Genomic DNA, 10,552 nt, shown 5'->3' on the forward strand with positions numbered 1-10,552 from the left:
CGACGTCGGAGAAGGAGGAGGAAGAGGTGGCGGCCCCGCCCACTGCCCCCCTCCCTCCGAGCTGCTTCCCATCCCCGGGGGCGTCGCGCGGCAGACTGGAGCCCTCCCGCTGTAGGGGCGCTCGCGTGAATGGCCGGGCGCCTTGCAGGACATGGCGGGGGCGTCAATCGAGTCCCCCTGCTCGTGGCTTGAAAAGAGGCGGGGACGGCGGCAGCCCTGCCACTAGCACCGCGGCGGCGCCGCTCCGACAAGAGGAGAAGCGTCCCCGTGGAAGGAGGCGACTCGGGGCAAGGGAGGCGGGTTGCAGCAGCAGCAGTTGCTCCTGCTCCTCCTCCTCCTCGGTAGCCGGGCCCGTGGAGAGCGCCGAAGGACACAACTCTGGCCCTGCTGGCTGGTCTGGGTGCGTGAAGCCCCCGGAGGCGCCGGCCTGATGGCTGCGGGACCGCCTCCCGGCTGAGCGCCTGCGCCGGCCTCGGGATCGGCGCCCCTGCTGCCAGGCAGGAGGCGCGCTCCGCTCAGAGGGGAGGGCTCCAGCGCCGCGCGCCCCCGTCCGCCTGTCTGTCCGTCGGTCCCGCCGTGCACGAGCCGGGCGCTCCCGCCGTGCCGCCATCTTCCTCTGTCTGTCTGTCTGCCAGCCCGGGCGGCCCTTTGTCCTCCTGCAGCGCTGCTGGGCGAGCCCAGGCCGGGCGACGGAGTCAGGTAAGGGCCGAGGCGGCGGCAGCCTCCTTTCGAGCGCGGGGTGGGGGCTGATCTCTAAATGCCCCCCGCTCGCCTACCCTGGTCATCCCCCGCATGGTGACAGGGCTCTTCTTTCCGCAGGTGCGCCCCCCCCGGGGGGGGAACCATGTCCCGTCGGAAACAGACCACCCCCAATAAAGTCCACTGTGAGTAATAAGGGGAGGGGGGATGTTGTCACTTCCACCTTCACCCCCTTCCCCCGCTCAAGCGAGGCATCCTCATCCGCAAAATGATGGGGGGGACAGCCCTCCCCTCCACTATTTGCTGCATTCTTCTCCCATAGCCCTCCCTGCCCAGCATCGAGGATTTGTTGGCTGAGCTGAGACATGTCCACGTATCACCTCTTGTAGCCTAAGGGCTCCTTAGGTAGTCTGGGGGCTCAGAACCCCTCTCTGCCATTCTAGTGGCATTCTGTCTCTCATTGGGCCACCTTACCCACTGATGTTTTTTCTGCAAATGAACAGCTTTTCAGCACTAGTTGGGAATGGCTGGCTAGTCTCCCTTGCACAATGAGGAACAGGGGACTTCCAGGCACCATGATAGCTTTAGGATCAGAATTGAAATAGCAAAGGCCCAGGAAAGAGTCTGGCAATTTCAGGCAAGCACTGCCCACTTTGCACAACTTAAGAGAAAACGTATCAAGGAGGAACTAAAGCAGATAACTAAACCTGGACCACAAAATCCACAGAAGACGTCTCCCACCACAAATTTGGTTTGGAAAAGTAGATAAATAGGTTTGCTATTGCCTACACTAAAGCATCTTTTACACACATGTAACAGCTTTACCCCTGGAGGAGAACCTGTATGGCAGGACAAGCTCTTCCAAAATATGGGCCCCGGGGGTGGGGGAGCACATGCAAATTCTAGGGCGGAGCCAGGGCAGGCAAGAGCCCTCCCTGTGTGCTTAATGCTGCTGAAGACATTTGTATTTCCAGGTCATGTTGGAAAGGATGCGAAGGGACGGATTGGTCAGGCCACCGTTGCTTTGCAGGAAGGGTTTGGGGAAAGCTGTTTTGGGGAATGGAGCCCAGGCATTAGTCCCATTCTGGGCCATCTTCAGGTAGGGGAGACCATCACTGGACATCTGAGGAGGGGGCAAGGAATGATTGGGCTTGGGAAGGGCAATGGGCTAATGCGGCTTCTTCCTCCCCCATTGTACTTCCAGGGGAGCAAGTCTTTGCTGGGTTAGAAGAGCACACACGTCAGGCCATGATGCGAAGAGACTTCCCTGGGCTGCTTGGAGCCCAGTCACCACTCATGCAGCAGCTGCCACCTCCGCCACAAGAAAAGGACTCCAGCAGCAGCAGTAGCAGCAGCAGCAACAGTGAGTTTCCCCATCTGGTACTGGAGGGCAGCTCTGGGACACCTGGGAGAGACCAAACACCTGCATGCTGCTTTGGAATCCTGTCAGCTGGTCTGTGGCAGAGGCCTAAAGCTGTTCTGTATTCCAGGTGATAGCGAGGGGGATGAGACAACACAAGATGAGGTCTCCTCCCATGCTTCTGAGGAGGACGGAGCATCAGCGACAGTGAAAAAGGAACTGGAACTTACTGAGCAGCTGGGCTGCAGCAAGCAGGTCGCTCGAGGCCATGAGGCAAGTGCATCACATTGGCCGTAGTCAACATATACTAAAGCAAAAGTGCAACGCTGCTGTGGTTACTCGGTGGAAGGGAGGATAGCAATAGCAGACTCTTGGATGGCCCTAGCATGGAGAAAGAGGACTGTATAGCCCACTCTGGGATTCCTGGGACTGGTCCATTGATGTGTCCAAGTGATCACTACAGCAGGCTCAAGTGATTGGGTCTGGGCTTTTTGGCATTAGAGTTCCCTAATGGTAATGGGGGCAAGGGAAGTGATAGGGCTGTTGTCATCTCATTCTGGGCTTCCCAGAAGAGGTATTTGGTTTGGCTCCTGTGTGTTAGACAATACACAACTAGGTAGACCCTCAATCTGATTGCGCAGGGCTAATCTTACATTGTAGAGAATCTGTCAACATGGTCTTAAAGGGTCTGGTGCAGCATCAGTTGGGGGGAGGGGTATGTGTATGCATGTGGCAGAATACCAGGCATGGGTTTTGTCCTCTGCTCTTTCCTTAGCCTGCTTTTCCTTGCTTGCAGATGGGTTTAAATGCCAGCCCAGATACCCTGATGGGACTCTCTCGTTGTCCCCTCTGCCAGCTAGAGTGTGGAAGCAGGGAGCAGCTTGTCACTCACGTCTATCAGGTACTTAGAGGGGGCTTTGATGAGACCATCACGCAAGGCTAAACCATCCCTGCCCTGGCTCCCCCTTTCCTTCCAGGCTGAAATTAGTAATCCTGGACTGGGAAAGGGTGGGGATGGGGGCAGGGGTTGTTGGCATTGGATGCAATTTGAATCATCCCCCCTGGTGGGTTTGCACCACATCCCAGGGAAGGCCTTGCGGGTCTCTCTCCTTCTTTCCCTAACAGAAGAGGGAGCTCTTCCGTGGCATGGCCTTGGCTGCCAGCCCTCATAGGGACAGCTGAGAGGGGGACAGGGCGGCGGAGCCCTTGCCTCACAGCCCGGCCTCGTTTGCAGCATACGGCAGCTGTGGTCAGTGCCAAGAGCTACCTGTGTCCCGTCTGTGGCCGAGCACTCAGCTCCCCGGGCTCCTTGGGCAGGCACCTCCTCATCCACTCCGAGGACCAACTGTCCAACTGTGCGGTGTGTGGGGCTCGCTTCACCAGCCATGCTACTTTCAACAGGTGAGAAGTGGGCATCTCTGATGGTGGGACTGGGACAATGTGGCCCAGGCTGCATTTTGGAAGTCCTGGAGGGGCCCTGTTCAGTGGAAGCAATGGAAGTTATACCTGGCAATTTCTGGAGGCAGCTGGAATAGGTGACCCCAGCCCGGAGCATTCTGCAGGCCAGCATTCATGTGGGTGGGGTGGCTTGTAAGCATGGCCAGAGGGAGGGGGAGGGTTACAGCTAAGGCAGTAGCTTGCAAGCCTACACAATGGCTTCTTAAGATCTGTGCCGACCACCCGTCATTTCTACTCTTCGACTTTCACAGTGAGAAGGTGTCAGAGGTGCTGTGTGGAGATGCCCTGCCCATTCCCCTCCCTGAGGCTTCTTCTGGTGCCGAGGAAAAAGCAGGTGGTGGCGCTGCTGCTGCTGTCAGCCCCACAGTGTATCCTGCTGGCATCCTCCTGGTGTGCAACAGCTGCGTGGCCTACCGCAAGCTTCTGGAAGCTCAAGCTCCAGGGGTTCGCAAGTGGGCCTTGCGAAGGCAGAACGAGCCCCTGGAGGTGCGGCTGCAGCGCCTGGAGCGAGAGCGCACAGCTAAGAAGAGCCGTCGAGACAACGAGACGCCGGAGGAGCGGGAGGTGAGGCGCATGAGGGATCGAGAGGCCAAGCGGCTGCAGCGCATGCAGGAGACGGACGAGCAGCGTGCACGCCGCCTGCAGCGGGACCGTGAAGCGATGCGCCTCAAGCGGGCCAGTGAGACCCCTGAGAAGCGGCAGGCTCGGCTCATCCGGGAGCGTGAAGCCAAGAGGCTAAAGCGGCGGCTGGAGAAAATGGACATGATGCTGCGGGCACAGTTTGGCCAGGACCCCTCGGCCATGGCTGCATTGGCAGCCGAGATGAACTTCTTCCCACTGCCAGTGGGTGGGCTAGAGCTTGAGGGGCAGCTGCTTGGTAAAATGGCCTTTGAGGAGCCGAGTCCCAGTGCCCTGCACTGAGGAGGGTAAAAAGGAGGACCTGCTCTTGTCTGCTGAGGCCCCACTTGCTCCGCCAGTGAAGCATGGAACTGGAGTGTGACAACGGTCTGAGAGGGGCAGGGAGGGAGGAAGGGGCGGGCGCACTGGCTGTGATCAGAAATAAATTAATTGTACATGTCCTCAGTCTGTGCCTCGTGGGCGTGGCCAATTCACTGCAGCAGCTTGAGAGGCAGCTGCTGCTGCTGCCTTGCCTAGCTTGCTTCCTTGCTGGGCAAGATCCAGCTGGAACTTTGCAGTTCTGTAGCCTGTCCCTTACTATATCACGCTGGAGCTCTTAAGTGGGGACTAGCAAAGAAGGGGGAGTCCTGAAGAGGGAGGTGTATAATACGGCTTGGAGCCTCACAAGTTACCCACAGGGGTGTATTAGGCCTAATCATAGTAGCTGCTAGACTTAGGTACAGCAGCACCAAATGGGAGGTTTGTGGAAGAATTTTACATTCTGGGGGGGCGGGTACGTGTTGGGGAGGGAGAAAGCAGCTAGATTTGAGTGCTGCTGCTCTTGCCTTTGTGCTTAGAGAGATGGTGGTAGAAGGGAGGCAGTTTCTCCCAGGGAGCACCAGTGAAAGGCAGACTTCTAAACAAAGGCTAGAGGAACACCCTACTGAGGGGTATATTTATTTTCTTGGTCAGCAGCCTGTGTCGTCTCTTGCCCAACTTCCAAACTAGGTAAAAGGGAGAGACTTGGCTGCACAAGCGAGGAGAAGTTATCTCTGACTTGTTAGCCAGGTCTGTTCTGTCCTATTAATCTTAAATCATAAAACCTATGTGCAGCCTGTTAAATTTTTTACACAACAGAACAGAGCTAATTGCACCAGTGTGAAGATTGCTAATTGGGGCTTTAGTGACCACTGTATGAATTTAAGGAAGTTTCCTTTATGAGCTTTGGTGTTTCTGCCAAAATTTTCTCCAGGAGACAAGTAAGACACAGACACATCAAAGGAAAAGCTATTGGCTTATAATTATATAGATATATATATAGATATAGATATATGTATATATACTGTTTACATAAGAACAAGTTAAATGCAGTATTCATAAGAGCATTAACAATAAAAATACAATCTGTGTGTACAGAGACTTTAAATGGTAAAACAGGAAAAAGGATCTCACCCAAAATACAAATATACAGTACAAATTGATTTATTTAAAACAGGTACAAAAAAAGCACAACAAAATAGATTATCCTCCTTAGATTGGTAATGCTTCATTAAAGATCAGGTAGGAGAAAAGGGGCTGGGCACTCAGCTAGTCCTAAGGCTTTAGAGATACGATGCAGTGGGTTTCGGAGTGAAGATGACTGGTGTTGGTTGCAGGGCTGCTACACACTTGCCCCTTGCCAGCTGCATACAGGAAGGTGACCCACCCCAACTAAGGTGCTATGCAAGGGATTGAAGGGTGGCAGGCTGACTCTGTTTGCTGTCTTCCTCGGTGCATCTTGAGATATAGCAAAGGAACTTTCTCTGCAACAAGCCACTGGGTCAGGCCATCGCTCAGTGTTTCTGGGCAGAGGTGGGACTTAATATAAGCGGATGTTTGCTCTTGCAGGTCAGGGCTACAGAAACAGCTGGCAAGAAGGGACGGGAAACCTTTTAGCTGGAAAGGGTATCTGGTTGGTGCCCTTCTGAAAAGCAGGACCCCAGTTCATCACCCCCTAGTTTGGCACCCCACACTGAAACGTGTCTCTTTTAGCAGCCCCCATCCTACCCCATGGAATGGCCAAATGGACACAGCTGTGCAGCTGCCAGTCCCACAGTATTGCATATTAGGGAGCCCTTCCCAAATATTTACTAGGGCTTGGAAAGGGGTCGTGCTGTAGTGTCACAAGAGAGAAATAGCTTATTGCTCTAGGAAGCTGGTTCTCCCAACCCTCCAGCGGCCCCAGATGGAGTAGTGCCCAAAGACACTTCCATATTTTGTAGCTCTATTCCTAACTCGGTCCTGGGCCCTAAGGGCTGTGCAGCAAGCTATCCTGAAACAGCACTGGACCAGGGTGGCAGTAGTGTTGGGCGGTCCAGATGAACTGAGGGGAACTGACCCTCAATAGCCATGGAGGGCCAGAGTTGGTGCCAATGAAAGTTGGTGCCAATCAGGCTCTTCTGCTGTGATGCTGTGCAAGTGATCCATCTCCCATGAAGCCCTGGGAGTAGAAGGGCACTCTGCCCTAATGCCATGAAGCAGACATCTCCTCCCTGGTGGCAGGGGAGCTGAAGGACAAAGGAGAAACCTAGGCCAGCATTTACATGGAAATGAGCGTTGGTCTAGTAAGCACACAATCCAGGGGAGCCCAAGAGCAAGGAAGGAAGGCAGAGGGTGGTTTGCGGGGAAACCTGGCTCGGAATAGTGCAAAGTGCCGGGCCTTCCAGAGGAGAACAGCAAAGTCTTCCACCTTTCATATAGAGAGGGCTTGGAGTGGATGAGGTGGCTGGTCAGACAGGAAAGCAGTTCCCGTTGTGAGCCAGGAATGCCTGTAGGCAATGGCCTAAAAGCAACAACTGTAGACAAAACATCCAAGGGAAACAAGCCAAGGCTGCCCATTTGGAGCAGTGGGAGGAGCTTCCTGGCTGCTATTCTGGAGTGGGACTTGGATGGCACTGATGCAGAGTCACGGCTATGATTCAGAGCCCTAGAGCTCACCCCTGCCGACTTGAGGGCACAAGTGCAGGAGAGGGTACTCAGCCAGCGTCTTGAACCCAAGCAGTTCTACAGCTTTCTCGGCTCAAAAACTGTTAACTAGTTGCACATTGTATCTTCTTTCATTCTGTTTGAGTCACCAGTGCACACAGAAGAGCAATTTTCATCTTTATCAGAAGAACCTGAATACATTTTTCTAATATCCAAAGAAATCTTACACATGTAGTAGGGGCCATTCAAGCTGGTTACAGTGGCCAGAATGCCCCCTCTCCAAACTCTCAATAGGAAATGCTTTAATCACCCCAAGGAAAAGCAGGAGCTGGCTGTAATTTGAGGCATCCACCACTGTGACAAGCCTTAGTCAGCCCAGGCCATTCAGACCTGGCTTAGCTGTGAACATCTAAGGCATCTGCAACAGAAGTGGATGCAGCCTTTCTAGAAGATGGAGGTGGGGACTTAAGAGCAGGATGGAGATAGCTGAAGAAGCCAGAGCTAGAACATCCTCTCACACGTACACCTACACCATTCCCACCTATGGGATTCGAGTTCTACCTGGCTGCAGAGCTGTGAGGCAACACATTGCCAGGTTTGCAATTTAACAGACCATTAACCATTTCCTTTCAATCTAACACATGTGAGGAAATTGCATACAAATACTACCTCCCTGAGGAGAAATCCAGGCTCCCTTGACTCGGTGCCTGGAGAGGGGCTGCTGGGAGGCCCAGACAAAAATCCTTAACTTGGGACCCGAGCAGAAGAAACCTGGCAAACTCCCTCACTGCTCCCTTGCCCTGGTAAAAGCACCCTCCTGCTATGTGTGAGCAAGTGTCCAATAAAGTGCTTGAGTGAGGTGGGGGGGGGGATGTTGAGCCCTTGCTCCTCTCCTCACAGAAGCAGCGCAGTCACTGCTTCCTTCAGAGTCTCCCCTTGGCTGACCCCAATCTACCCTACCCAGGCTCAGACCTCCCCTACAGGGGGTGGAGAGAAGGAGCCTCTGTCAGTGGAATGATTCTAGGCACACAACTGGGGGAAGGGCCGAGCATCTCAGCAGTGGCCAAACTGGAAGGAACCCAGTTAAGCGTGGCACACAAGTTCGCCCACCACTGGGGCTTCACTTCCCTGCATTTGAACGGCCCTCGATGGACAACTTGACCTCCTGGGGAATGAATGAAGGGCGGAGGAGTGGTGGCCGGGGCTCCTCCCCAGACCTTTGGAAGCTGGGGCCTGCCCAACCATGCAGAGAAACAGGATCGTGGTGGGTGGATTCCTGGGGGGAGCCCACTGCCACCCCACCCTTCTCTAATGGGTTTTTCTGCAGCTCCTGGAGACTCTCCCCAGCCCGCCCAGGTCTCTCTCGGGTAGCACTCTGGGGGCTTGCCTGGGGCACAAGCCTCCCATTCAGACTCTGTAAACTGATGGAGATGCAAACATCTCCCACCTGCAGCCTGTGGCAGGAGAGTGAGAAGAGCCGATTCGTCCTCTCTGGACTGCATGAGGACCAGCCCTGTCCATACACAAAGAAAGGGTGCTCAGGGGGCACATCAATGCTCACTTTGCTCTGCTGCTCCCCCACCACAAAATGCAGTGTGACGAAACCCTGCCAGGGACTCTCTTGGATGTCCACCACAGTGCTGGAGTCAATCTTGAGGCCACCACTCACCTCTGCACTGCGCACAAAGTCCTGGGTCTGCAGGTCCTCCACCCTCTTTAGCTCTCCTGTGGCCAGCTGGATGATGGCTCCTTTCATGAAGTGGGAGGGTAAGTGGCTCTGGGAATGGGCACATTCCGTGTCAGGTAGTCCCTCATGGGCTGTTCCCTCAGGACTTGCACCTCCCAGGCCATCCTGAGCCCCAGGATGGAGGGACCCTGAGACTGGCCGACCATTGGCCATTGTAATGCCTTTCAGTATTTGCCGATGGCGGAGCTGCTCCTCAGGGGACTTTGCTGACAGTCTCCGAAAGTGGCTTTTCTCAGCAGTAGCAGCCACCACAAGTTCCACTGGGTTCCTCATTGACTCTGCCTTCTGCTCAGGGGGATTACGATGGGAAAGGTTTAGAGGGCTCAAGCCATCCTTCTGCTGAGCAGAACATACAGGGTAGTCCTGGGAAGCAAGCACTCCAACCACCCTCTGCACCTCCAGGTCTGTATCTGGGGTGCTCCGCTGAGATGGCACAGAGATCTCTGTTCTCAAAATCTGACTGCTTGTCAAGAAGGTACCTTCAGTGCTGCACTCTACCGTTGTCCTTGGCCACTGCCCTTCAGCCTCACTTTCCTTCGCCCCCATGGCAGACCTTTGCACCCCGTTTGCTGTGACTTTAGGATCTAGCTGATTCTCCTGCAGAGACTGCTCAGTGTTTGGGCCAGCAACAGAAGCTTCATATGATGAATAGCCTGCTGGCAGACGGGACATCTGATAATAGACTGGAATTCGGCCCTGTGTAACATCCAGTGGCTGACCTCCAACATGGGGCTGCAGAGAGCCTGAAGGCAAAACTGAGGCACTGGTCTTGCCAAAGCTGTGGGCTGCCTGTGGAGAAGGAGCAGAGTCTTCAGCCAGGAGAGGTGCATAGGGCACAAAGTGTGGGATATGAGAGGCAGCAAGGCTGGCTGAAGAGGACAGAAGGTGGCTGGGCAGGAAGCCAGGAGGCACAGCAGCGGCATAGGGTACAGAGTAGTGTGATCCCACAAACTGCAAGGGAGCAGGAGGAAGTTGAGTGTAATGGATAGGCGAGTAGGGGATACCAGGGTGCGGGATCAGCTGCGAGGTCATACTGAAGGCTGGAGGCAGCGGGCTGACATTCACCACGGGTGAGAAGGTGGCCGGGGGCATCGCCACTTTGTACAATAAGCCGTACTGGTCCACGGTAAGACTGGTCACTGTGTCGGAGCTGCCACCAGCCTCCGTGTAACGTGAAGGTGTCTGGCTCTGCCTGCCTGTTGCTGAGCCCCGGGACCATTCCACAGAGGTCTCGCTGCCGCCACCGCCCACCAGACCCGACTCAGCCGCCCGCCCCGGCTCTTCGTTGTTGGCAGCCACCGGCAGGTCGCGCTTCTTGGGGGGGAGGAATTCCTGGCCCCGCTCCTGAGCCGCTCTCATGGCGCTCGTTTCGGGAAGCTGCAAGGTGGGCTGCTGCTGCTGTCGCCGCCTCCTCCTCCTCCTGCTCAAGGGGGTCTCCGGGCGGGATCACCTGCAAAGACACAGAGAAGAGCACAGGGGTCAGCCGGGTGGGGGGGGGCAGGCGGGCGGCTTCCGCCCGGCGGGGGGAAGGGAGCCCCGGACACTCCTGTCGCTTACCCGCCGCCACCGCCGCCGCCTCCACGGCTGAGTGCCATCCCTCTGCCCGCCGACTCCGCAGCCACCCCGGGCCTGACCCCGCCCTCTTTCTTCTCCGCCGCCGCCGCTGCCGCCGCCTTGCACGGCGCGCCGGAACTGCCGAGGCTCAT

At 55.7% G+C, this 10,552-nt stretch overlaps 2 protein-coding genes across 4 annotated transcripts; one reads left to right on the forward strand and one right to left on the reverse strand.

Annotated features, from left to right (window-relative positions):
- The first annotated feature begins 496 nt into the window (after window positions 1-496).
- ZNF821 (zinc finger protein 821) lies at window positions 497-5,548 on the forward strand. Of its 3 annotated transcripts, XM_083454531.1 has the most exons (8): window positions 497-699; window positions 820-884; window positions 1,674-1,798; window positions 1,904-2,062; window positions 2,190-2,332; window positions 2,856-2,960; window positions 3,294-3,460; window positions 3,769-5,548. In XM_083454531.1, exons 4-8 carry the CDS (start codon window positions 1,948-1,950, stop codon window positions 4,436-4,438), a joined length of 1,200 nt encoding a protein of 399 aa, XP_083310657.1. In that variant the 5' UTR covers window positions 497-699; window positions 820-884; window positions 1,674-1,798; window positions 1,904-1,947; the 3' UTR covers window positions 4,439-5,548. The 3 variants fall into 3 exon arrangements, with proteins under 3 accessions (XP_083310657.1, XP_083310655.1, XP_083310656.1); XM_083454529.1 differs by lacking the exon at window positions 1,674-1,798; XM_083454530.1 differs by lacking the exons at window positions 820-884; window positions 1,674-1,798.
- On the reverse strand, window positions 5,417-10,543 carry ATXN1L (ataxin 1 like). Its single transcript, XM_083454528.1, has 2 exons — window positions 10,404-10,543; window positions 5,417-10,296 (listed from the first exon to the last, which is right to left on the reverse strand). The coding sequence occupies exon 2, from the start codon at window positions 10,203-10,205 to the stop codon at window positions 8,220-8,222; it is 1,986 nt and encodes a 661-aa protein (XP_083310654.1). The 5' UTR covers window positions 10,206-10,296; window positions 10,404-10,543; the 3' UTR covers window positions 5,417-8,219.
- Between the last annotated feature and the right edge of the window lie 9 nt (window positions 10,544-10,552).

The sequence above is a fragment of the Podarcis tiliguerta genome (assembly GCF_965153285.1).
Source record: "Podarcis tiliguerta genome assembly, chromosome: 8".
NCBI lineage: Eukaryota > Metazoa > Chordata > Lepidosauria > Squamata > Lacertidae > Podarcis > Podarcis tiliguerta.

Coding starts and splice junctions, on each gene's coding strand:
- ATXN1L (XM_083454528.1), bottom strand. CDS start 10,205: ATGAGAGCGGCTCAGGAGCGGGGCCAGGAATTCCTCCCCCCCAAGAAG.
- ZNF821 (XM_083454529.1), top strand. CDS start 845: ATGTCCCGTCGGAAACAGACCACCCCCAATAAAGTCCACT. Junction 885..1,903: donor CACCCCCAATAAAGTCCACT/GTGAGTAATAAG, acceptor TTGTACTTCCAG/GGGAGCAAGTCTTTGCTGGG. Junction 2,333..2,855: donor AGGTCGCTCGAGGCCATGAG/GCAAGTGCATCA, acceptor CCTTGCTTGCAG/ATGGGTTTAAATGCCAGCCC.